The sequence below is a fragment of the Hemibagrus wyckioides genome, linkage group LG17 (assembly GCF_019097595.1).
Source record: "Hemibagrus wyckioides isolate EC202008001 linkage group LG17, SWU_Hwy_1.0, whole genome shotgun sequence".
Classification (NCBI taxonomy): domain Eukaryota; kingdom Metazoa; phylum Chordata; class Actinopteri; order Siluriformes; family Bagridae; genus Hemibagrus; species Hemibagrus wyckioides.
This window is the reverse complement of record NC_080726.1, coordinates 22,837,502-22,864,580: the sequence shown is the minus strand read 5'-3', so window position 1 is coordinate 22,864,580 and position 27,079 is coordinate 22,837,502. Positions and strand designations below refer to the sequence as shown.

At 40.3% G+C, this 27,079-nt stretch overlaps 2 protein-coding genes across 4 annotated transcripts in view; both read left to right on the top strand.

Annotated features, from left to right (window-relative positions):
* esamb (endothelial cell adhesion molecule b) overlaps positions 1-21,403 on the top strand; it is a 44,905-nt gene extending 23,502 nt beyond the window's left edge. Inside the window, exons 2-7 of one of the 2 annotated variants that reach the window (XM_058412912.1) lie at positions 10,244-10,389; positions 13,061-13,262; positions 16,028-16,183; positions 18,261-18,383; positions 18,459-18,612; positions 18,880-21,403. In XM_058412912.1, coding sequence (XP_058268895.1) covers positions 10,244-10,389; positions 13,061-13,262; positions 16,028-16,183; positions 18,261-18,383; positions 18,459-18,612; positions 18,880-19,300 — 1,202 coding nt within the window. In that variant the 3' untranslated portion in view covers positions 19,301-21,403. The remainder of the gene's footprint in view (positions 1-10,243; positions 10,390-13,060; positions 13,263-16,027; positions 16,184-18,260; positions 18,384-18,458; positions 18,613-18,879) is intronic. The other variant, XM_058412913.1, reaches the window with a different exon arrangement.
* On the top strand, positions 20,774-27,057 carry LOC131367552 (V-set and immunoglobulin domain-containing protein 2-like). 2 transcript variants are annotated; one of them, XM_058412919.1, is made up of 7 exons: positions 20,774-20,912; positions 22,318-22,481; positions 23,446-23,650; positions 24,299-24,457; positions 26,099-26,218; positions 26,304-26,430; positions 26,512-27,057. In XM_058412919.1, exons 1-7 carry the CDS (start codon positions 20,861-20,863, stop codon positions 26,624-26,626), a joined length of 942 nt encoding a protein of 313 aa, XP_058268902.1. In that variant the 5' UTR covers positions 20,774-20,860; the 3' UTR covers positions 26,627-27,057. The 2 variants fall into 2 exon arrangements, with proteins under 2 accessions (XP_058268902.1, XP_058268901.1); XM_058412918.1 differs by having other exon boundaries at positions 26,509-27,057.
* Positions 27,058-27,079: the final 22 nt, after the last annotated feature.

Below are 27,079 nucleotides of genomic sequence, written 5' to 3'. Positions count from 1 at the left end.
GTGTGTATGTGTGTATATGTGTGTGTAAATGAGTTGTGTGTGTGTGTGTGTGTATGTGTGTGTTTGTAAATGAGTTGTGTGTGTGTGTGTATGTGTGTGTATGTGTGTATATGTGTGTGTAAATGAGTTGTGTGTTTGTGTGTGTGTGTGTAAATGAGTTGTGTGTGTGTGTATGTGTGTGTTTGTAAATGAGTTGTGTGTTTGTGTATGTGTGTGTATGTGTGTATATGTGTGTGTAAATGAGTTGTGTGTATGTGTGTTTGTAAATGAGTTGTGTATTTGTGTATGTGTGTGTATGTGTGTATATGTGTGTGTAAATGAGTTGTGTGTGTATGTGTGTGTTTATAAATGAGTTGTGTATTTGTGTATGTGTGTGTATGTGTGTATATGTGTGTGTAAATGAGTTGTGTGTGTATGTGTGTGTTTGTAAATGAGTTGTGTGTATTTGTGTGTATATGTGTGTGTAAATGAGTTGTGTGTATGTGTGTTTGTAAATGAGTTGTGTATTTGTGTATGTGTGTGTATGTGTGTATATGTGTGTGTAAATGAGTTGTGTGTGTATGTGTGTGTTTGTAAATGAGTTGTGTATTTGTGTATGTGTGTGTATATGTGTGTGTAAATGAGTTGTGTGTGTATGTGTGTGTTTGTAAATGAGTTGTGTGTATGTGTGTGTATGCGTGTATATGTGTGTGTAAATGAGTTGTGTGTGTATGTGTGTGTTTGTAAATGAGTTGTGTATTTGTGTATGTGTGTGTATATGTGTGTGTAAATGAGTTGTGTGTGTATATGTGTGTTTGTAAATGAGTTGTGTGTATGTGTGTGTATATGTGTGTGTAAATGAGTTGTGTGTGTATGTGTGTGTATATGTGTGTATATGTGTGTGTAAATGAGTTGTGTGTGTATGTGTGTGTTTGTAAATGAGTTGTGTGTATGTGTGTGTATATGTGTGTATATGTGTGTGTAAATGAGTTGTGTGTGTATGTGTGTGTTTGTAAATGAGTTGTGTGTATGTGTGTGTATATGTGTGTATATGTGTTTGTAAATGAGTTGTGTGTTTGTGTATGTGTGTGTATATGTGTGTATATGTGTGTATATGTGTGTGTAAATGAGTTGTGTGTATGTGTGTTTGTAAATGAGTTGTGTATTTGTGTGTGTGTATGTGTGTGTATATGTGTGTGTAAATGAGTTGTGTGTGTATGTGTGTGTTTGTAAATGAGTTGTGTATTTGTGTATGTGTGTGTATATGTGTGTATATGTGTGTGTAAATGAGTTGTGTGTGTATGTGTGTGTGTGTAAATGAGTTGTGTGTATGTGTGTTTGTAAATGAGTTGTGTATTTGTGTATGTGTGTGTATGTGTGTATATGTGTGTGTAAATGAGTTGTGTGTGTATGTGTGTGTTTGTAAATGAGTTGTGTGTATGTGTGTATGTGTGTGTATGTGTGTATATGTGTGTGTAAATGAGTTGTGTGTGTATGTGTGTGTTTGTAAATGAGTTGTGTATTTGTGTATGTGTGTGTATATGTGTGTATATGTGTGTGTAAATGAGTTGTGTGTGTATGTGTGTGTTTGTAAATGAGTTGTGTGTATGTGTGTGTATATGTGTGTGTAAATGAGTTGTGTGTGTATGTGTGTGTTTGTAAATGAGTTGTGTATTTGTGTATGTGTGTGTATATGTGTGTATATGTGTGTGTAAATGAGTTGTGTGTGTATGTGTGTGTTTGTAAATGAGTTGTGTGTATATGTGTGTATATGTGTGTGTAAATGAGTTGTGTGTATGTGTGTTTGTAAATGAGTTGTGTATTTGTGTATGTGTGTGTATGTGTGTATATGTGTGTGTAAATGAGTTGTGTGTGTATGTGTGTGTTTGTAAATGAGTTGTGTATTTGTGTATGTGTGTGTATATGTGTGTATATGTGTGTGTAAATGAGTTGTGTGTGTATGTGTGTGTTTGTAAATGAGTTGTGTGTATTTGTGTGTATATGTGTGTGTAAATGAGTTGTGTGTGTATGTGTGTGTATATGTGTGTATATGTGTGTGTAAATGAGTTGTGTGTGTATGTGTGTGTTTGTAAATGAGTTGTGTGTATGTGTGTGTATATGTGTGTATATGTGTGTGTAAATGAGTTGTGTGTGTATGTGTGTGTTTGTAAATGAGTTGTGTGTATGTGTGTGTATATGTGTGTATATGTGTTTGTAAATGAGTTGTGTGTTTGTGTATGTGTGTGTATATGTGTGTATATGTGTGTGTAAATGAGTTGTGTGTGTATGTGTGTGTTTCTAAATGAGTTGTGTGTTTGTGTATGTGTGTGTATGTGTGTATATGTGTGTGTAAATGAGTTGTGTGTATATGTGTGTGTATATGTGTGTGTAAATGAGTTGTGTGTGTATGTGTGTGTTTGTAAATGAGTTGTGTGTATATGTGTGTGTAAATGAGTTGTGTGTGTATGTGTGTGTTTGTAAATGAGTTGTGTGTATGTGTGTGTATGTGTGTGTATATGTGTGTGTAAATGAGTTGTGTGTGTATGTGTGTGTTTGTAAATGAGTTGTGTATTTGTGTATGTGTGTGTATGTGTGTATATGTGTGTGTAAATGAGTTGTGTGTGTATGTGTGTGTTTGTAAATGAGTTGTGTGTATTTGTGTGTATATGTGTGTGTAAATGAGTTGTGTGTGTATGTGTGTGTTTGTGTATGTGTGTGTATGTGTGTATGTGTGTGTAAATGAGTTGTGTGTATGTGTGTTTGTAAATGAGTTGTGTATTTGTATGTGTGTGTATGTGTGTGTATATGTGTGTGTAAATGAGTTGTGTGTGTATGTGTGTGTTTGTAAATGAGTTGTGTGTATATGTGTGTATATGTGTGTGTAAATGAGTTGTGTGTGTGTGTGTGTGTTTGTAAATGAGTTGTGTGTATATGTGTGTGTAAATGAGCTGTGTGTGTATGTGTGTGTTTGTAAATGAGTTGTGTGTATATGTGTGTATATGTGTGTGTAAATGAGTTGTGTGTGTATGTGTGTATATGTGTGTGTAAATGAGTTGTGTGTGTATGTGTGTGTGTTTGTAAATGAGTTGTGTGTTTGTGTGTGTGTATATGTGTGTATATGTGTGTGTAAATGAGTTGTGTGTGTATGTGTGTGTTTGTAAATGAGTTGTGTGTATGTGTGTGTATATGTGTGTATATGTGTGTGTAAATGAGTTGTGTGTGTATGTGTGTGTTTGTAAATGAGTTGTGTGTATGTGTGTGTATATGTGTGTATATGTGTTTGTAAATGAGTTGTGTGTTTGTGTATGTGTGTGTATATGTGTGTATATGTGTGTGTAAATGAGTTGTGTGTGTATGTGTGTGTTTCTAAATGAGTTGTGTGTTTGTGTATGTGTGTGTATGTGTGTATATGTGTGTGTAAATGAGTTGTGTGTATATGTGTGTGTATATGTGTGTGTAAATGAGTTGTGTGTGTATGTGTGTGTTTGTAAATGAGTTGTGTGTATATGTGTGTGTAAATGAGTTGTGTGTGTATGTGTGTGTTTGTAAATGAGTTGTGTGTATGTGTGTGTATGTGTGTGTATATGTGTGTGTAAATGAGTTGTGTGTGTGTGTGTGTTTGTAAATGAGTTGTGTGTATATGTGTGTATATGTGTGTGTAAATGAGTTGTGTGTGTATGTGTGTGTTTGTAAATGAGTTGTGTGTATATGTGTGTATATGTGTGTGTAAATGAGTTGTGTGTGTATGTGTGTGTTTGTAAATGAGTTGTGTGTATGTGTGTGTATGTGTGTGTATATGTGTGTGTAAATGAGTTGTGTGTGTATGTGTGTGTTTGTGTATGTGTGTGTATGTGTGTATATGTGTGTGTAAATGAGTTGTGTGTGTATGTGTGTGTTTGTAAATGAGTTGTGTGTATATGTGTGTATATGTGTGTGTAAATGAGTTGTGTGTGTATGTGTGTGTTTGTAAATGAGTTGTGTGTATATGTGTGTGTAAATGAGTTGTGTGTGTATGTGTGTGTTTGTAAATGAGTTGTGTGTATATGTGTGTATATGTGTGTGTAAATGAGTTGTGTGTGTATGTGTGTATATGTGTGTGTAAATGAGTTGTGTGTGTATGTGTGTGTGTTTGTAAATGAGTTGTGTGTTTGTGTGTGTGTGTATGTGTGTATATGTGTGTGTAAATGAGTTGTGTGTGTGTGTGTATGTGTGTGTTTGTAAATGAGTTGTGTGTGTGTGTGTATGTGTGTGTATGTGTGTATATGTGTGTGTAAATGAGTTGTGTGTTTGTGTGTGTGTGTGTAAATGAGTTGTGTGTATTTGTGTGTATTTGTGTGTATATGTGTGTATATGTGTGTGTAAATGAGTTGTGTGTGTATGTGTGTGTTTGTAAATGAGTTGTGTGTATTTGTGTGTATGTGTGTGTAAATGAGTTGTGTGTGTATGTGTGTGTTTGTAAATGAGTTGTGTATTTGTGTATATGTGTGTATATGTGTGTGTATATGTGTGTGTAAATGAGTTGTGTGTGTATATGTGTGTTTGTAAATGAGTTGTGTGTATGTGTGTGTATATGTGTGTGTAAATGAGTTGTGTGTGTATGTGTGTGTTTGTAAATGAGTTGTGTGTATGTGTGTGTATATGTGTGTATATGTGTGTGTAAATGAGTTGTGTGTGTATGTGTGTGTTTGTAAATGAGTTGTGTGTATGTGTGTGTATATGTGTGTATATGTGTTTGTAAATGAGTTGTGTGTTTGTGTATGTGTGTGTATGTGTGTATATGTGTGTGTAAATGAGTTGTGTGTTTGTGTATGTGTGTGTATGTGTGTATATGTGTGTGTAAATGAGTTGTGTGTATATGTGTGTGTATATGTGTGTGTAAATGAGTTGTGTGTGTATGTGTGTGTTTGTAAATGAGTTGTGTGTATATGTGTGTATATGTGTGTGTAAATGAGTTGTGTGTATGTGTGTGTATGTGTGTGTATATGTGTGTGTAAATGAGTTGTGTGTGTATGTGTGTGTATGTGTGTATATGTGTGTGTAAATGAGTTGTGTGTATGTGTGTGTATGTGTGTATATGTGTGTGTAAATGAGTTGTGTGTGTATGTGTGTGTTTGTGTATGTGTGTGTATGTGTGTATATGTGTGTGTAAATGAGTTGTGTGTGTATGTGTGTGTTTGTAAATGAGTTGTGTGTATATGTGTATATGTGTGTGTAAATGAGTTGTGTGTGTATGTGTGTGTTTGTAAATGAGTTGTGTGTATGTGTGTGTATATGTGTGTATATGTGTGTGTAAATGAGTTGTGTGTGTATGTGTGTGTTTGTAAATGAGTTGTGTGTATATGTGTGTGTAAATGAGTTGTGTGTGTATGTGTGTGTTTGTAAATGAGTTGTGTGTATATGTGTGTGTAAATGAGCTGTGTGTGTATGTGTGTGTTTGTAAATGAGTTGTGTGTTTGTGTATGTGTGTGTATGTGTGTATATGTGTGTGTAAATGAGTTGTGTGTGTATGTGTGTGTTTGTAAATGAGTTGTGTGTTTGTGTATGTGTGTGTATATGTGTGTATATGTGTGTGTAAATGAGTTGTGTGTGTATGTGTGTGTTTGTAAATGAGTTGTGTGTTTGTGTATGTGTGTGTATATGTGTGTATATGTGTGTGTAAATGAGTTGTGTGTGTATGTGTGTGTTTGTAAATGAGTTGTGTGTTTGTGTATGTGTGTGTATATGTGTGTATGTGTGTGTGTGTAAATGAGGTGTGTTTGTGTATGTGTGTGTCTGTGTGTGTATATGTGTGTGTAAATGAGTTGTGTGTGTTTGTGAATATTATATGATGTTGTTAATATTATGGGATGGTTTAGGTTCTGTGGTGTGGCTGTAGGATCTGTGCAGCACTCGTTCGTGTCAAAACAGAGCTGATTTTTTAAATTTTTTTAATGAAGCCAGATAATTCTAACACTGATGCATAATCAGTAATGAAGTTTATTCAGATTGTGAGATTAATTTTGTTCTTTGATTTTCAGTTTTTTATTCTGGTTGTCATGGTGATGGTTAATAGATTTCCAGGAATGCTTAATAAGTGTTGAGTCCCATATGGCGTGTGGAGGTGAGGTGATGTGTTTACATACATCATGCAGAATCTGAAAACACTGTTAATCATTAAAAATTAGCGGGATCATAGAAATTGCATGTTGTTTTTGATTGATTTATTTCTGCTCTGAATAAGCTCTTACACAGCGACAGTCCATAAGAACCAATAATACACAAATGATCCAGTTCAAAAGTTCACACACGCTTGATTCCTAACACTGTGTGTTGTTCCCTGGAGGATTAATGACCATTGTTATGTCCTGTGTGAGTCTTTCCTGAGTCTCTTGTTCATCCTGAGCAGATAAACTGCACGCTGTTCTTCAGAAAAATCCTCCAGCTCACATTTCCGGCATCTTCTGCACCTTGAGCCCTTACCAATAGAGAGAGAGAGAGAGAGAGAGAGAAAGAAAGAAAGATTCAAAAAAAGCGAAACCTTTTTGAAGCGAAAAGAAAGCGATTCAGCGAAAGAAAGCGATTCAGCGGACAGTATTCAGGTCAGCTGACCAGGCTGCTGGTCACTTTCAAAAAGGCGCACTTGCTGAGAGGAGTTCCATCGAACCGGACTAAGTGATTGAGTATGGATAATTTTGACGGACTTGATGAACCTGTGATATCTTCTTCATGGCGTAAAAGGAAAATAAAAGCTGAAACCTTTTCACAGAACATTGCTAAAGCAGCAGGTTACAGTGGTGAGGGAAAAGCTCCCTGTATTGCGTGGAATCACAACAACGAAGTTTGTCAGGCATCTACACTGTCAGCTGAGGAGATTACAAGGAAGAGCCGAGTGTTTTATTCAACCACCGATAAAACTAAACACGATGCCACTGTGTGGTCATACACGGATATCATGCCTGCAGTGTACATTGTGATAAACTTTGGATTGCTGCTTTCTGTCATCTAGAATGTTTAATATTGCCTATTAATGGTCTATTTTTACTGCTCTTTACATAGACTACTTGTTTTTAGTTACATGATGTTAAATATTACACTTAAATGCAATTACAAAGCAATTACCTGGTTTTGTTTAACTCTGAAAGATGAAATGTGGAGTTATCTGCTCTTGCCAAAAAATGAATGTTGGAGTTGTGTTTTTGCTCAAAAACCAGACTGTTAATGAACTTTAATTTTGTAAGTTACCTGTAAGAAGAAGAAAACATAAATAAAATTAGTCACTACGTTAAAGATATTTGGAGATATACAGTATATATAAATATATACAACGATCAGGTGTAACATTGTGATCAGTGAGAGGTGAAGTGAATAAGACTGATGATCTCCTCATCATGGCACCTGTTAGTGGGTGGGATATATTAGGCAGCAAGTCAAAATTTTGTCCTCAAAGTTGATGTGTTAGAAGCAGGAGAAATGGACAAGCGTAAGGATTTGAGCGAGTTTGACCAAGGGCCAAATTGTGATGGCTAGAACACTGGATCACTGGACCACGGAGCAATGGAAGAAGGTGGCCTGGTCTGATGAATCACGTTTTCTTTTTCATCACATGGATGACCGGGTGTGTGTGCTTCGCTTACCTGGGAAACACATGGCACCAGGATGCACTATGGGAAGAAGGCAAGCTGGCGGCGGCAGTGTCATGCTTTAAGCAATGTACTGCTGGGAGTCCTGCCATCCACGTGGATGTTCCTTTGACACGTACCACCTACCTAAGCATTGTTACAGACCATGTACACCCTTTAATGGAAACAGTATTCCCTGATGGCTGTGTCCTCTTTCAGCAGGATAATGCACCGTGCCACAAAGCAAAAATGCTTCAGGAATGGTTTGATCCAAATTCCCCAGTCCAGTCGAGCGTCTGTGGGATGTGCTCATAGAGTACACAGTTATAAAAGTGAAATGATTTATAATCACAGTCTCCAGATGAGGACGGCTTCCATTTGGTCTGGTTCCTCTCAAGGTTTCTTCCTCATATCTCAAATGTTCCAAATTATTGCGATTTCCCCAAATGAAATGTGTCGACTTGACTCTGCTAAAATTTTAAAACACTGTTTTATAAAACTTTTACAACTATGACTTGTTCTTATCCTGTTTAGTTTATATTCAGTGCGTGAGTTAAGTCTTCACGGAAACCGTGAATGAAGACAAAGCGATCATGTCATCATCATCATTAACCTCAGCTGTACTTGTTCAGGCTTGGAAAATTGAGCCAGCAGATTGTTCAGGGATTAGAGCGAAAGATAAGACCGATTTTCTTACCAAAATAGAAAAACGAATCAGTATGAGGTCAGCAGCTTGTCCCAATGAACAAGAAATCACAGACTTTACACTTAAAGATTAAAGGATGATGCCAGCGTTCTGATATATAACAGCTCTGCTCTAATTCTTCCAGCTGCTTAGTTTGAGTAGAGAAAGCGAATGCAGTGCAGTTCAGTCCATCAGAGCTGGTTCTGTTTGCTTGGACGTACTACCAAGCTGGCTGATCTGGACGATAGTAGCTGCTGGGATCAGATGATCCATCTTGAACTGTCTAGCCTGGGAGAATATAATCTCTGTAAGTCAGCTCTTCTGTGTGTTCTCTTCATTTATTGATTTGCTTCCTGAAGGTGTGTGGTGGAAAGATTTAGAGCAGAGTAGTTCCAAATGTTCTTACAATTTCATGGTCTGTTTGATGCAGGATTGTCTTTAATAGTGTTTTCTTCTGAGGAGCAGAGTGGAAGGTGAAACTAAGTCTGAAAATCAGGGCTGTAGTTTTGCTTCATGCGAAAATTTATCGTTCCTTCATAATTCTCTGATGTTATGTACATTATTGAAAGTATGGAAATTGGGTTGGCCATCCATCTATTTATTCATACATCTATCCATCCGTCCATCTGTCGGTCCACCCGTCCGTCCATCCGTCCGTCAGTCCATCCATCCACCCATACATCTATCAGTCTGTCCATCCATCCATACATACATCTATCCATCCATCTATCCATCCATTCACCCATACATATATCCATCCATTTATCTATCCATTCATCCATCCATTCATCCACCCATTCTTCCATCCATTCATTCATCCATCCATCCGTCCATCCATCGGTCCATCTATCTATCCATCCATTCACCCATGCATCCATCTATCCATCTGTCTATCCGTCCATCCATCAATCCATCCATCCATCCATCCATCCATCCATCCATCCATCCATGCTTCCATCCATCCATGAATCTATCTATCTATCTATCTATCTATCTATCTATCTATCTATCTATCTATCTATCTATCTATCCATTCCTCCATCCATCCATCTATTTATTTGTCTGTCCATCGATCCATCCATACATCTATTCATCCATTCATTCATATATCAGTCCATCCATCCATCCGTCCAACCATCTATCCATCCATTCGTCCATCCATCCATCCATCCATCCATCCATCCATCCATCCATTCATCTGTTTGTGATCATTGTTAGCTTGGTATCTCAATATTAAGTGGTTGAATGATGGATTCTGATGGAATTATAATTGTTGATCACATTTTAGACTTTGTACAAGCAGGATGAAAGGTATTTCTGGCAACAAGAAAGACTAGACCTCCTAGACTAGACTAGACTAATAAGAAAGACTAAACTAGATTTGACATGACAGACTAGATTTTTAGACTACACTAACTAGAAAGTCTAGACCTCTAGGCTAGAATAGAGTAACAAGAAATAATAAACTTAATAATGATAATAATAATAGACTAATAAGAAGGACAGGACTTGTAGACTAGATTAGACTAGACCTGCACTCTGACCCCAACTTGCAAAGGGATATGCAACAAAATTAAAGCTGCTTTAAAAAAATATTAATTGGTGCTGATGCCCACAATGCAGAAGAATGTCAGCGAGCACTCTTTGAGCCCAAGGACCAAACTTTTGCCAGACTACGATGACCACCACTTCTGTTGCATGTGTGAATATGGACAAAGCCTCTAAAATCCTAACAGCTATAATAGGACTCTTCACACCCTTGGTGTTTGGGCTCTAACAAGAAGCCAGCACTCTGACATGAGCGCTATCACCTAATTCTTCTACAAAGCAATTAAAAAAAAAAGCAAGGCAACTCAGCTGATTTATTTAATGGTATTCATTCAGGCAAAATGCTTTATTTAACTCAAAGACATTGTTTAATTTCAGGTGCATGAATTAGATTTAGAGCTTTAACAAATTCTCCAATTTGCCTCCATTGTAGGTGATTCCCAGAAAGTCGAGATGCCTAAGAAAGATGTGGAAGCAATCAAGGGCCAAATGGTGGTTCTGGAGGCCTGGTACACGCCCACGTCCATCATCGAGAAAAATACAGTCATCTGGAACTTCATGGCCAGTGACTCCAAACAAGTGAGTGACAAGTGCTGGCAGCAAAGTATACTGATTTCTCCACATGATCATTAGTTCAGCAGCGTCTAATACTTGGGTATTTTTGGTCCGGGACCAGATGTTCCCAAGCTTGGAAATAGGTCCGTGTGACGTCATTAGAAGATTTAGTAGAAGCGATTAATCATTCTCAGACGTGAAAGAAGCGAAAGAATAAAGGCTTGTTCATTTTACCCTGCACTCTCAAATCTAGTGACATCTGATTTCTGAACAGATCCAATTAATTAAATCAGTTGAACTGGTTCACAAAGCAATAATAGAATAGTATTCTACTAAATCGTATGATAATCCAAACACTGCCAGGTATAATTAATAATTAGCTTCCCATTTAAAATTAATATAAATGACTCTTAGTTGCTTCGTTGTGTTGAAACACTGAGAGTGTACGCTCGGGTGAATAGGTGAACAGGTCCAATGACGTATTGTTCACACAAAAACTAGTAGATGCTAGCCTTTACAACCAGAAGTGGTAGCTCAGTGATAAAGCTGTTGGATTTCTGCTCAGAAGGTTCAAATCCCAGAATGCCAAGGTGCTGGGCCCTTGAGCATGGCCCTTAACCGTCAGTTGTATACATGTAAGACACTCTGGATAAGACTGTCTCCCAAATCCCATAAATGTTTTCTTCCTAGTAGGAATTGTATCACATTTGTTTCCTAAGACAATATACACTGAACAGGCATAACATTATGACCACCTGCCTAATATTGTGTTGGTTCCAAAATGGCCCTGACCCGTCGAAGCATGGACTCCACTAGATCCCTGAAGGTGTGCTGTGGTATCTGGCACCAAGATGTTAGCAGCAGATCCTTTAAGTCCTGTAAGTTGTGAGGTGGGGCCTCCATGGATGGGACTTGTTTGTCCAGCACATCCCACAGATGCTGGATTGAATTGAGGTCTGTGGAATTTGGAGGTCAAGTCAACACCTCAAACTGGTTGTTGTGGTCATCAAACCATTCCTGAACCATTTTTGCTTTGTGGCACGGCGCATTATCCTGCTGAAAGAGGCCACAGCCATCAAGGAATACCGTTTCCATGAAAGGGTGTACATGGTCTGCTGCAATGCTTAGGTAGGTGGTACGTGTCAAAGTAACATCCACATGGATGGCAGGACCCGAGGTTTCCCAGCAGAACATTGCCCAAAGCATGACACTGACTCCACCAGCTTGCCTTGTTGCTATAGTGCATCCTGGTGGCATGTGTTCCCCAGGTAAGCCACGCATACACGCCATCACAATCTCGCTCAAACTCACCCAAATCCTTACACGTGTCCATTTTTCCTGCTTCTAACACATCAACTTTGAGGATAAAATGTTCACTAGCTGCCTAATATATCCCACCCACTAACAGGTGCCATGATGAGGAGATCATCAGTCTTATTCACTTCACCTCTCACTGCTCACAATGTTATGCCTGATCGGTGTATTATAGTTATATTCCTAAAAAAAGTACCTGTCTAACAGAAGATGCAAATTATGGCTATATCTGCATAACACGCGTAGCATAGAGTGTTGAGTAAAAGTTCATTTTCTAAGTCCAGACTGTTTGCATTTCGTATGCATGATTAAAAGCATTGTGCTTAACTATTATCAGGATAACTAATGTTTCTACACAGAACATTCACTTTTAATTAATAATGGACATTATATATTTACATATACAGTATAGAGCTTGCAGTGAAATGAAACCTGACCTACTCCACCTCACACTGTGCATTATTCAAGAACTACGTTTAAAAAAACAAGAAATGAAAAGAAATCTGTAACGCAGGGTCAGAGGCAGGGGTAGAATCCATGTGCGGTGTGTATTAGAACAAATCCAAGGCAGACAAACCCAAATGTCCTCAAGGCAAGGTCAAAGAACAGGTAGAGGTCAGTAAACACACAAATGCAGTCCAGAAACAAATGAGGTCAGTACACACAATGGCAATAACTAAGAAACTGATCGGTATTCTATGGAAATGCAATGCTTCGCTCAGAAATCGGTGTGAGCGTGGTTTAAAGAGTCTAAAACCAGGAAGCATCCCTTGTCCCGGTTAAGGCGAGGGCTCCCTCTGGTGGCATCAGGTATCCTGGGGGTTTGGGTGGTATGGGGCAGGTAGATTTGTTACTGAATTAGAACAAGTGATAGAATTATGTGCAGTATGTTATCTGTAGTATCAATGGAGCATGATGCGCAATAACTTTAACCTTCTTAATTCCGGATATGAATTATAAATATCAAATAATGATATTAGGAACAAAAATTGGGACAACATTGTATAATGCAATAATTAAAAAAAGGACCAATAAAAACCCAACATAAAGCGATGATACTCAGCATATTGGCTGTTGTTCTTATAATGTTGTAATTGTAAGCAGTGAGGCATGTGTTCTATGTGAAATTCAAGCTTATAGATGTTTCATTTTCATTTAAACATTCATCAGATACTCTTATACAGAGCAGCTCACATCAATCAGTTATGTATGGATGCCCTTATAGCACATACAGTATCAGGAATAGTGCTTATTTCTACTATACCCATACAGTCAGCACTTGAATGGTGATACTGAGTTGGTCAAATTCCCAGTATAAATAATACGCTGGTTCTCTGCCCAGTAAATTACTGACTTGTGTCCTGTTTAACTCCTATTGCAGATCATTTCCTATTCCTCAGGAGAGATCGGGATCGGAAGTTCGGAATTCCGGAAACGTGTTGGTTTCGCTGCGTCCATGCCCTCTACCAACCTCTCCATCTACATCAACGACACGCAGGAGTCCGACTCGGGCCGTTACCTCTGCAACGTCATCATTCCTGGAGCACCGGGTCTCTCTGGAGAACTGCAACTCAGTGTTAAAGGTGAGTACAGTAGAAGATTTTTAGCTTTAATAGCTTTTGTATTGGATGATTTACAGCTTTATGATCCACAAAAGCTATAAAGTGCCAAAATAACAGTGATGATCAGTGTTATGGATGTAAGGGAACAGGTAAGTGAGATTAGACAGGTGAGTGTGAGTGAGATCAGACAGGTGAGTGTGATCAGAGAGGGAACAGGTGAGATCAGACAGGTGAGTGTGATCAGAGAGGGAACAGGTGAGTGTGAGTGAGATCAGACAGGTGAGTGTGATCAGAGAGGGAACAGGTGAGTGTGAGTGAGATCAGACAGGTGAGTGTGATCAGAGAGGGAACAGGTGAGATCAGACAGGTGAGTGTGATCAGAGAGGGAACAGGTGAGATCAGACAGGTGAGTGTGATCAGAGAGGGAACAGGTGAGATCAGACAGGTGAGTGTGATCAGAGAGGGAACAGGTGAGATCAGACAGGTGAGTGTGATCAGAGAGGGAACAGGTGAGATCAGACAGGTGAGTGTGATCAGAGAGGAAACAGGTGAGATCAGACAGGTGAGTGTGATCAGAGAGGGAACAGGTGAGATCAGACAGGTGAGTGTGATCAGAGAGGGAACAGGTGAGATCATACAGGTGAGTAAGATCAGACAGGTGAGTGTGGTCAGAGAGGGAACAGGTGAGTGAGATCAGACAGGTGAGTGAGATCAGACAGGTGAGTCAGACAGATGAGTGTGGTCAGAGAGGGAACAGGTGAGTGAGATCAGACAGGTGAGTGTGGTCAGAGGGAACAGGTGAGATCAGACAGGTGAGTAAGATCAGACAGGTGAGTGTGGTCAGAGAGGGAACAGGTGAGTGAGATCAGACAGGTGAGTGTGATCAGAGGGAACAGGTGAGATCAGACAGGTGAGTAAGATCAGACAGGTGAGTGTGGTCAGAGAGGGAACAGGTGAGTGAGATCAGACAGGTGAGTGAGATCAGACAGGTGAGTCAGACAGATGAGTGTGGTCAGAGAGGGAACAGGTGAGTGAGATCAGACAGGTGAGTGTGGTCAGAGAGGGAACAGGTGAGTGAGATCAGACAGGTGAGTCAGACAGGTGAGTGTGATCAGAGGGAACAGGTGAGATCAGACAGGTGAGTGTGAGTGAGATCAGACAGGTGAGTGAGATCAGACAGGTGAGTGTGGTCAGAGAGGGAACAGGTGAGTGAGATCAGACAGGTGAGTCAGACAGGTGAGTGTGGTCAGAGAGGGAACAGGTGAGTGAGATCAGACAGGTGAGTGAGATCAGACAGGTGAGTGAGATCAGAGGGAACAGCTGACATCAGACAGGTGAGTGTGAGTGAGATCAGACAGGTGAGTGAGATCAGACAGGTGAGTGAGATCAGACAGGTGAGTCAGACAGATGAGTGTGGTCAGAGAGGGAAAAGGTGAGTGAGATCAGACAGGTGAGTGTGGTCAGAGAGGGAACAGGTGAGTGAGATCAGACAGGTGAGTCAGACAGGTGAGTGTGATCAGAGGGAACAGGTGAGATCAGACAGGTGAGTGTGAGTGAGATCAGACAGGTGAGTGAGATCAGACAGGTGAGTGTGGTCAGAGAGGGAAAAGGTGAGTGAGATCAGACAGGTGAGTCAGACAGGTGAGTGTGGTCAGAGAGGGAACAGGTGAGTGAGATCAGACAGGTGAGTCAGACAGGTGAGTGTGATCAGAGGGAACAGGTGAGATCAGACAGGTGAGTGTGAGTGAGATCAGACAGGTGAGTGAGATCAGACAGGTGAGTGTGGTCAGAGAGGGAAAAGGTGAGTGAGATCAGACAGGTGAGTGTGATCAGAGGGAACAGGTGAGATCAGACAGGTGAGTGTGAGTGAGATCAGACAGGTGAGTCAGACAGGTGAGTGTGATCAGAGGGAACAGGTGAGATCAGACAGGTGAGTGTGAGTGAGATCAGACAGGTGAGTGAGATCAGACAGGTGAGTGTGGTCAGAGGGAACAGGTGAGATCAGACAGGTGAGTGTGAGTGAGATCAGACAGGTGAGTGAGATCAGACAGGTGAGTGTGATCAGAGGGAACAGGTGAGATCAGACAGGTGAGTGTGAGTGAGATCAGACAGGTGAGTGAGATCAGACAGGTGAGTGTGGTCAGAGAGGGAACAGGTGAGTGAGATCAGACAGGTGAGTGAGATCAGACAGGTGAGTGAGATCAGAGGGAACAGCTGACATCAGACAGGTGAGTGTATGTGAGATCAGACAGGTGAGTCAGACAGGTGTGTGTGATCAGAGGGAACAGGTGAGATCAGACAGGTGAGTGTGAGTGAGATCAGACAGGTGAGTGTGGTCAGAGAGGGAACAGGTGAGTGAGATCAGACAGGTGAGTGAGATCAGAGGGAACAGCTGACATCAGACAGGTGAGTGTGAGTGAGATCAGACAGGTAAGAGTGATCAGAAGTCCAGTGAGAGTAAATGAGGAAGTGAAGATTTATTGTGACAGCTCTCACACTTTAACATAACATTCCTACAGATTAAGAAGGCAGTAGTGCTGTGAGGTTTTGTTTTGTTTTCTTGTTCATTTTGACTTCATATTAGAAACCACTGACAGGAGGAATGTTTAAGTGTGATACATGATTACTTCATAAATCCATTTCTACACAAATCATTCGTCAACTCTTACGATGATCTCAAAACTAAAAAAAAAAAAGGCAAAAGGTGCGAATGCTGCTGAACATAAATGTAGTTACTTGTAACTCATCGTGTTTGACGGAGGTTAGGATTATCTCTGCTTTTCCAGTCCCTCCTTCCACTCCAGTGTGTTCCATGAGCGGGGATCCTGTACTGAGAGGAAACGTGACGCTAAGCTGTAAATCCAGCTACGGCAAACCTCTTCCTCAGTACAAGTGGACCAAGGCTGCTCCTGTCTCTGAGGTCTACTTCTCTCCAATGCAGAGTAAGTGCATTGTCTCAGAAACAGGACATCTTTAATTCACCATATACTTTCACAGGTCAACAGGCACATCTCGGGTCAGATGACACAACTCCCATCCCGAAGAAGAAACGGTTGTAATATACATTAGAGTGGAGGAGGAAATAGCAGCTGGATGAGTTCAGGGGGACCAATTGTGATGTATAATAAATTAATAATAATAGCAATGATATATAGTTAGGATAACATTAATTTGTTGTGGTTAGGGTCAAGCTCTTCACCCTCATTGTCTTTCTGCACAAACATATAGATACGGAATCAAATCCTCAGACCTGATATAAATCCGACCTGAAACAAACAGCACATTGTCTATTTCCTTGTTTCCATCACACATGCTCTTACATACAACAGGCAAACTCTCATCACTTTCTTCTCTTCACTGCTCTCCCAGAGTGGAGGTCATGCCCTCAGCCTATGCTTGTGCTTGGCTACCTGGGTAAGGAATTAGATAGTTCAAATAAACTCGTAACATGACGTGATATAAGCACTGACCACTTTATTAGGAACGTGTAGACGTGATCGTGATCGTGTAGATCAGAATAGGGGGGGTGTTATGCTCATCTCCGACAGAGTGGTGTAACATCCCTTGCTGATGAGAGAGAGGTCAGAGTGGCTCGAGCTGACAGGAAGACTACAGTAAAACAAAAATAACCACTCTTTACAACCATGATGAGCAGAAAAGCAGCATGAAACCCAGTGTGGTCTTCTGTTGTTGGAGCCCACCTGCCTCATCATGTTATGCATTCTGACATGATTTATCAGAATTCTCAGATTTCTTTACCATGTTCGTAAAGACTCTTCCTGGCCGCTCAGAACGGTCTGGTCATTTTCCACTTCAACACAATATATCGAACCCTGAGGATGTTTACTTACATTGGTCAGTAAAAGTTTGCCCAAAACTTGGAGAGATCAGTGCCATTATTTTTTTTGGATTTTTTTGTTTTGAACTCTGTGAGATGTTTGTAAATGACATATTTTAGAAAAGATTATAGGAAATTGTTCAATCAGTTTGTGAAATAATTTTAACTGAAATCAGAAAAGCGCTTTAAAATGGAGGAGTTTTTATCTATATACACAATGCTGTTGTTTTTGTTGAAATAAATGTATACTGTATTTGAATAATAATAATAATAATAATAATAATAATAATAATAATAATAATAGTAATAATAATAATAATAATAACAAACCCCTGTATGAAGGGTTAGGGTTATTCCCTATATAAAGAACCATTAACCATTGGGTTCTTTTCAATAAACCCTTGGTTCTAGATAAAATTTAAAAAAAAACATTTTTAGGTTCTATACCCGAATCTAGCACATGCAAAATGCTTCAGGATATCAGTACTTTCTGAAATGATTCAAAGCACCGTGTCACTCAGATCCTATTCTGATGTTTGAAGTGAAGCTCTTGAATTAGTTCTGCATGAGAATTGTATATGCATTACACTGCTGCTACACGATCGGCTGCCACGAATGTGCAGGTATACAGGCGTTCCTAATAAAGTGGTATATAGGAAAGTACGAAGTAAAGAAGTCATTGTGCTTAAAGGATGTAGTAGAGCACCTCTGTCTTTTCAATTCAGTGTGTAGATCCATGTCTAGTCTATACTAAAAAATAATGGTCAAAAACCTGGTTTATAGATCAAGATTATTAGATTATAAAGCACCAGAGGAACATCTAATAATAAATTAATGATAATGAACCATTGAACTTACTCCATGGTATATCAGGGCATTCAGTGAGTGTTAGTTATCCCATCCATAATCCCTTTCCAAACATCACAACCTGCTCGGGTAGCTTGGCTGCATTTGCAGTGTTAATGCACTTCCTCTTAGGCCTAGTGAAGCAGAATGGTGTGTGAAAAGTGTTGTTGCTCGATTCCCTTTAGATCCGGTGTTTTTTTAGCTGATTTTCTGACTACAACCCGTACATAGTATCATGTATTACAGTAATACAGTAAAACACAGAACCCCCTAGACTACTTCGATTTTTCATAATCTCTTTAATAAAGAGCATGAGGATGATGATATGTTTACAGATGAGAGGCAGGGCACCCTGAGGTTGAGCAACCTGACCAAAAGCATGTCAGGTAAATACGTGTGTAAGGCCAGCAACACAGCCGGAAGCGACAGCTGCCACATCAACTTGGAAGTCTCCACACGTAAGTATTACTTACTCAAGCGTAAAGCAGCATCTTGTGTATTTATATCTGCTGCAAGAGATAAATCTGCTGTAGCTGAATTCTTGTGTTCCTCTGCAGCCAGCAATGCCTGGCTGATAGCAGGAGCCACTATGGGTTCGGTTGTAGGGTTCGTGGCCCTCGTCCTGTTTCTGGTCTTCATCTTGAGGAGGGAATGTGACACAGAAGAGGAAATGGCCAATGAAATCAAGTGAGCAGCAGCATCTTCTCTTGTCTAAAGACTTTCCTTGCAGTTTGTCTCAGTGGTGGCGTAGGGGTTTGGGAGATGGTTTTTAACCTGGTGTAATATTTAGCGGTGCAAAAAAAATAGCGTACGCCGTATTGACCTTTGACTCCAGAAGGATTTTCCCTCAGTGTTTGTTGGCTATGATAGGAGGAGAGCTGACTGAAATTAAGGAGAACATAATAGAACAGAGGTTAAAACAAATATGATATGTTGTTCCTTCATTCTTTGCAGGGAGGATGCGCAAGCTCCTAAGCGTGTTTCCTGGGCAAAGAGCGCTACCGCATCAGATATCATCTCTAAAAATGGCACTCTGTCCTCCATAGCCAACAGTCCTGTTCCTCAGGACCCTGCTCATATGCCTAACAACCATTACCCATACTCCCCTGTGGGCTGTGACACCGTTGTCACTGCTTCAGGTGGCACACATTTATACCCAGGAGACCCCAATCCTCTCCATGGGCTACCTGGATACAACGTCAGCAAGATGCCTACCCATGTCCACCACCAACCAAAGAACAGCTGCACGCTCAGGACTGACAGAGCTCAGCCTCAAGCACCGAGCTCCACCCCTGTACTCGTCAGATCAGTGCCGATCTGTGGCACTATGCCCGCGACGGTAGCCGCTCAGAAACAGGTCGGCTCCCTCGTCTAGACCGGTCCGTGCAAATTCTCCAGCTCTTGGAGCAAATACACTCAACAACATCGTTAGCTCATGATTTGTATTTTTTATAATCAAAGTTGCGTTTTTCTTTATGTGAAATATTAGTAGTCTGTTTTATAGAGCATGGGAGGGTGGTATTTTTTTTTTGCCTAGAACAGTGGATTACACTAATCAGCCATAACAATAAAACCACTGACCAAAACATTGAATATCTCTTACAGGGGCACATGTGAAAGGGTGGAAGTAAATAGTCAGTGCTAGAAGGTGATGTGTCTCAATGGGGTAAGGATCTGAGAGATTTCTCTGAAACAGCAGGTCGCATTGCATGTTGTATGTTATAATGGTCCAAGGAGGAACAACCAGTGACCCGGAAACAGCATCAGAGACACCCAAGGGTCAGCAAATGTGGCACAAATTTCTGAAAAATGTTAATCCTGGCTCCAAACAGGTGCCATTGTAAGAAGATAATCAGGTTTATTCACGTCATCTGTCAGCGGCTTTAACGTTAGATCTGATCTGTGTATATCTTCATGTTTTAAACTATGACTACGACTAAAACTCCATTCGATTCCACAGTTTTCTGGTTTCTGGTTGAGATTTTCTTTCTAATGAGCAGAAATGAAATGAAATGAAAGAAGATGCTTTAATGCTGGTATGTAAAACAGTTAGAGGTGCAGTTTTTGTTAGGGATTTGACAACGATAGGTGCGTTCTCTCTTTAAATGTTACCTCGTGCCTCTTTTTTCGCTCAGGAGTTTCTACATCTGGCAGATCTTTCTTCGAACAACAGTTTGTATTGTATTTGTTACACGGGTTACTGTTTATAAGAGAAAGGGAACCCATTGATAAAAGTTCGATCCAGTTCCAGAAAGGAGAAACAACACAGGCTTTGTAGCTGTGCTAATTTTTTTGTTTTGTTTGTTTTAAGAGACGTGTTGAAAAGATTCTCGTCAGGTTTGTGACTTCATGGTTGCTGCTTCGGTTCTTTACTCGTTTTTTTGTGCAGATGGAATGATATTACCACCAAAAAGAGATGAATATTTAATCAAATAAATCTACCAGAATTTTTCTTTTCCTTTATATAAATCTTTCATAAATGATTTGTGTTAGGCTCCTCTTACGCCAGAGCTTTTATTCCGTAATTCTCCACGTGGTGGAAGCAGAGAGGTGAAACTATTCATTCGTTTATGAAAGTAAAAACACAATTCTTGCATAACATTATGTTTATTTCTTGATCAAACCATTGCTCTCTCTGTAAAATAAACTCAACAGCTGTTCAATTTTAAACCACATTTTTCTGAATTATTGTTTTATTATTATTATTATTATTATTATTATTATTATTATTATTATCATTTGATAGAAGCCAATATGATTGGTTGGGTTTATCCAGACTTCAGTGTTGGTGTTATTTACATAGGGTTTCACCTGCTTGCCCTGAGCTTTAAGCTCTAACTGTGTTGAGTACTAATCAGTGCCACCCAGCTATGAGCTGAACAGCCTGTTATCTCAGTAAACAACAAGGTACAATACGTGAGTAACACAAACGGACATGGCTCACGCTCACACGTTGTTCGTCTGTTGGATTTTGATTCACTTTTTTGGTAAGTAAAAACCATTTAACGTCATTTCCTTCGATACTGAAAACTTCAGGATTTTGTTACACTGCAACCAAGATCTCAGTGGACATTGGGAATATAAAGTTATATATCCAAGCTGCTCTGTGATAATGTCCCTTTGTTAAAAGTGCTTTAAATTAAACGAATTTCATCATCTTTGATTTGTTTACGAAAAAGATTTAATTGTTCTGAAACTGCAGTGTTGAAACTTTAGTGATGAAATATTAATATATGAATTTCATTTCAGATTTGCTTCAACTAAAGAGCGATAAGGGGGGGAAGAAAGTATTTTTAAAAATAAAAGTCTTCCATGCATTATTCCAAATCTACACTATTCTACTCTACTTCAGTATATATGCTCTGCAGTGGTCAGTATCTATCGAAAAAGTATCCCTTTAAGTTCTGTAAGTATCCCAGGAGGATAGATAGATAGATAGATAGATAGATAGATAGATAGATAGATAGATAGATAGATAGATAGATAGATAGATAGATAGATAGATAGATAGATAGATAGATAGATAGATAGATAGATGCAACTTTATTGTGTAATGCCATTTAGCATTATTATCATTAGCAAATCTAATATAGCAGTATATTATTGTGCAGTGAATGAATTAGATAAGATTGCTTTTACAATAATGCTACAGATAATAACATTGATTATCTTGTATTATTGGCACATGCGAAGGGGTAGGATATATTAGGCAGCAAGTGAACAGTAAGTTCTAGAAGTTGATGTGTTGCAAGCAGGGAAAATGGGCAAGAGCAAGGATCTGAAAGATTTTGACAAATTGTGATGGCCGGACGATTGGGCCAGAACATCTCCAAAACAGCAGGGCTTGTGAGGGGATCCTGATATGCAGTGTTTACCAAAAGTGCTCCAAGGAAGAACAAACAGTGAATTGGTGACAGGATAGTGGACACCCAAGACTCATCGCGGAGTGAAGGCAAGCCCGTCTGGTCCGATCGATCAGACTGATCCAAGAATGGAAGAACGTGGCCTGGTCTGATGGATTGTGTTTTCTTTTACATAATGTGAATGATGTGTTGCTTTAATGGGGGAGAGAAGGTAACCATCAGAGGCAGTGTGATGCTCTGGGCTGTGATGTTCTGCTGTTCTTGGCATTTATTTGGAGATTACTCTAACTGACAAGCTGTGTTTTTGGTTTAACATCACCATTAGACAGTGTTAATGTAACTATAAACTGCTAAACGTTTATAAAAGTTTATAGTTACATTAACAATGTATGGACAAATTCTATGGACATTCTATTATACGACAAATCAATCGATCGATAAATAACACAGTCAGGTCATTCCTTCTTTGATCCTTATCCGGATATAACAGCATGCTTCTTAATTATCTGATATTGTTGTCCTTCTCTAGATGAATCCCGGTGCTGGCATGCAGTGGTGGTGAAGAGCTCGGTGTTTGCTCACGCTGGATCATCAGCTGAGCTTTCCTGCAGCTACAGCACACAAGTTTCTCAAGGCTTCACCCTGGAGTGGCGTTATGCTGCACCCGGGACTCCTGCTGTGGAAGCAAAGAGGGTGAGCTCAAGTGGTTAAAGCTCTGGGTCATTGACCAGAAGATTGGGGTTCAAGCCCCAGCACTGCCAAGCTGCCACTGTTGGGCCCTTGAGCAAGGCCCTTAACCATCCTTTGCTCCAGGGGCACTGTATCATGGCTGACCCTGCACTCTGACCCCAACCTCCAAGAATGGGATATGCGAAGAAAGAATTTCACTGAGCTGTAATGTATATGTAACAAATAAAGACAACTTCATCCAAACCTTTTCACTAGTCTGAAAACATTTGTATGATATTACAAATAGAGATAGATACGGTAGATGTCAGGTTCAGTGTGTGTTTGCATAGATAGTAAAAGATTTCTGTGGCTTCTCCAAAACAATGTTTTCTTGTTATAGCTCAGAGGTGTTTAATTCTTGATGCTGATTGGTCTGGTTGGTAAATGGATTTCCTGTAACAGCAGCTCTAACAGTAGGTTTAGCTACACGGCAAGTCCCATGTTTACAGAAATGCTTGTGTGGTAGATGTGATATACTGGGCAGACATGGGCAGTGGTGGGTCAAGTGGTTAAGGCTCAAGCAGTTAAGCGGGCAGTGGTGGGTCAAGCGGTTAAGGCTCAAGCAGTTAAGCAGGCAGTGGTGGGTCAAGCGGTTAAGGCTCAAGCAGTTAAGCGGGCAGTGGTGGGTCAAGTGGTTAAGGTTCTGGGTTGTTGATCAGGGTTCAAGCCCTGCTGGGCAATTGAGCATGGTCCTTAACCCTCACTGCTCCAGGAGTGCTGTATCATTGCTGCTTCTGTGCTCTGACCCCAACTTCCTCACCTGGGATATGTGAAGAAAGAATTTCACTGTGCTGTAAAGTATCTGTGACATATAAAAGCTTCTATATTTTTTCTAATGGCAAATTGCTATTGTATAAGAGGAAGAAAAAAATCTGGATGAAATGATAACCGTATCTCTACACTTTGTGTCCTGCCTCATTTTGTGCAGATCTTGTACTTCAATGGGAGACTATACTGGGTGGACTCTTGGGAGGACAGAATGAGTTTAGTGCAGAATCCTCCGGTGTCTGGCGTCGCCTCTGTGACGATCCACAGCGTCCAACCCAGTGAGAGCGGACTGTATATATGTGACATTACCAATCCAAACGACTGGTCCGGAAGTGGGCAGGGTCTCATCAATCTGACGGTGCTGGGTAAGAGAACATCCAGGAGTATGACTCAAACTTATGAATGATACCAATGGGGAGCATTGATATGAATGTTTCAGTTGAAGTCGTTCTATTAATCACTATTAATCAGGTATAACATTGTGAGCAGTGAGAGGTGAAGTAAATAACACTGATGATCTCCTCATCATGGCACCTGTTAGTGGGTGGGATATATTAGGCAGCAAGTCAACATTTTGTCCTCAAAGTTGATGTGTTAGAAACAGGAAAAATGGACAAGTCTAAGGATTTGAGCAAGTTTGACAAGGACCAAACTGTGAAGTATAGACCACTGGATCAGAGCATCTCCAAAACTGTAGCTCTTGTGGGGTGTTCCCGGTCTGCAGTGGTCAGTATCTATCAAAAGTGTACTTTAAGTCCTGTAAGTATCCTTTAAATCCTGTAGGTTACAAGATGTAGGATCAGCTACAGTTGTAGGATCTGCTGCTAACATCTTGGTGCCAGATACCACAGCACACCTTCAGGGATCTAGTGGAGTCCATGCCTTGACGGGTCAGGGCTGTTTTGGCAGAAAAAGGGGGACCAACACAATATGGTCATAATGTTATGCCTGATCGGTGTATATGATGAAATGTTATTAACAGTGACATTTTTCTTTCCTGACATTGCTTTCAGTGGCTCCGTCGGTGCCTGTATGTGAGCTGACTGGCCACACCTACGTGGGGGATGATGTCACTCTTACCTGCCACAGCTCCCAGGGGGTTCCTACACCTATCTATTCCTGGAGCCGAGAGCAAGACACAGCGCCTCTGCCCCCCCACAGCGTTGTAGCAGGTATGCACAATAACTCCTACAGGTCTCTTTCAGAATCAGTTTGGATTGTTAGTGATTAATGCTGCACCATTCCTCAGTGTGCGATAAGGTTCTGTAACTGGAGCACAGCTGTTTGCTCACCAAACATTAAACAGCTCTGTGGATTTACTTAAGACTTTCAAGTCACCCTTTTATCGAGTCTCACATAAGTTCCAGAATTATCGAAACTCCAGAATTTATTTAGCCATAGTACAACCTACTACTGTCGGGCTAGAAAGATGGTTTGAGAAGTCTGTCCAGCTGAGTAAGTGAGTGTCTGTGTATTTGTCTGTGCAATGTTAGAGATGGTCATGAGGTAGACAGTAAGGCTCATGTGCAATTAACAGGGGCAGAAAACGCAGATGCCGTAATCTCGATCACCCGCAAAAGGGGATTCATTTCATGCACTGCTTTAATTTACCAACACAAAGACTAACACAACTTACATTAAGCAGAAACAAAACATAACTATAACATGGAAACTTAGATAACCTCAACAATGCCATAAAAACCTGGATAACACAGCGTCCAGCCTTACGGCACACACGCAACGTTACATCAACAAAGTCAACAGATATAAATATAACGGCTGACCATGACCAAGACAGCAGGACTGACATATGCAGAGCAGCAAGGCAGAGGTGAGAAAGCAGGAAAACACATTAGAAAAGGGCGTGGCTCCACCCACAGTGATACATAAATAAACCACTTGCCAGGCTTCCCTAGCGTTCTGGCCAAGAAATTCCTAACATCATGCACAAATAGATGTGTAATGTACAATGCAAAAAAATTACATAAGAGGATAAGGGGAAAGAAAAGACGAGAGATGGAGAAAAAGACTTCTTTTTCCAAATATGTATACATAATATGCAGAATATATTAGGGAGCTGATAAGCATGGTACTGGAATATGTCTTAGTTTAATAATAACTTTTATGCCATCATGCAGACAATCTCTGGAGGTTTTCGAATGATTTAGCAGCTCTCATCCATTTCAGACAGAATGTTTGACCTAAAAATCAATCCACAGTTTCGTAGATCAAGCAACTCCAGAAGAACTAAAGATAGCTTGACTGGATATGGGGATTTTTTTATAATGAGGGTGCATTCAGCCTAACTGGAGCCATCCGACATCATCCATGCATCACATCAGACGTCTTTCCGCCTCCCTGCTACACTGGGGACGAAGCTCCACCTCCCAGCTGAGTTTATTACCTCCTTGCTTCGCCTCATGCTTTGCCTGTGGTTGTTGCTCCCGTCTTTAGCATAGCCATGGCCTGTTGCTCTATCTAGGACTCTCAGGGTTTGCCCTGAACTTTGGGGCAAACCCTCGTATCTTGTTTTCAGCTCTTGATTTTCATTTTGGAATGACATCTGAGTCGTCTTTACAGTTGGTTCCACCGCCTCTTGACTCGCCTGCTGCCATCAAGCACTCAAATCCAGATCCTGACAATAAACCTTGGAGCTGATGCTCCTGTCAAAGATGCTGTTAGAGAGAATAAATCTTTCTGTCCAGTCAGTTGGGAGGCTGATGAGTACTCTACTGTGACAGAGCTGGACGTTTCTGTGACGTTTGAATTAGAGTAACTTAACAGAAGACATGTAAATATTCCCTGTGTTGCAGATCAGCGCACTGGCTCTCTTCTCTTGTCCAACCTTTCTACTGTCTTTACTGGAACTTACACATGCAAAGCTTCCAACGATCTGGGTGAGGCTGCGTGCAGCATTGCCGTGAAAGTGGCACGTGAGTATGACGTCAGATATTTATCAGTAAAAAAGTATTTTTAAAAAGAGTCAGTTTGCTAGATGAGAGTTTTGTGGTTTGACAGACGGCAGCAGTGCAGCACTGGTTGCTGGAGTGCTGATGGGACTTTTTCTCTTAGTCCTACTCGTTGCAGCGGCGGCTGTTTATTTCTTCTTCTGCTACAAGAAAAGCTGCACAGAGAACAAACTCAGGTGTGTGTTTCAAAAGTGACGAGGAGAAATGTATCACTACTGTAATCTTTATTTATTTACTTATTTTTCCTTCCTCAGTAGGAAAGACGGCAATTCTTCAAGGAAGCGCCAGTCAGCAGGTCCTCTGCTTTCAGCTCATTTTGACGGGGATCAGCCTCCGGAGCTCAGAGTCTCTCACCTCAGCCCACTGGTGTAAACATGGACATTTTATTCATGACAGACTCATTGATTCCATCTTGGTGATTTCTAAATTCTTGATCCTTATTGTCACCGGGTGCAGAACAAGAGAAAAACACCTCACAATAGCAGGTTATTTTCTTCGCCTGCTTGGCTTAGGGTCTCGTTTTTGTCATTTGCGATGTTGGCGTTTTCGATCATACACTGGATTTTTGTGTGTGCTAAACAGCTGGATTATATGTTGACTGATCTCTTAAAGAAACATAGGAATTAACTGGGAATTACAAACCAAAAAACAACTTTGGGTACAAAATGGAAACACATCAGCTATGTTATTATCATAAGACAATGAGTTACTCTATGAATTATAAACTTTTCTACAGGAAAATGCTTTTTAATACAGTATAGGAGGCATAGTGGATGACACTATCAAGTAAAAATGCATCTAAATCCACATTTGTTGGTAATTTAT

What these genes read in the sequence shown, in the direction of transcription:
- LOC131367552 (XM_058412918.1), top strand. Translation starts at nt 20,861, where the DNA reads ATGGCTCACGCTCACACGTTGTTCGTCTGTTGGATTTTGATTCACTTT. An exon ending in GATTTTGATTCACTTTTTTG is followed by an intron (nt 20,913 to 22,317) that starts GTAAGTAAAAAC and finishes GTCCTTCTCTAG; the next exon opens with ATGAATCCCGGTGCTGGCAT. An exon ending in CTGCTGTGGAAGCAAAGAGG is followed by an intron (nt 22,482 to 23,445) that starts GTGAGCTCAAGT and finishes CATTTTGTGCAG; the next exon opens with ATCTTGTACTTCAATGGGAG.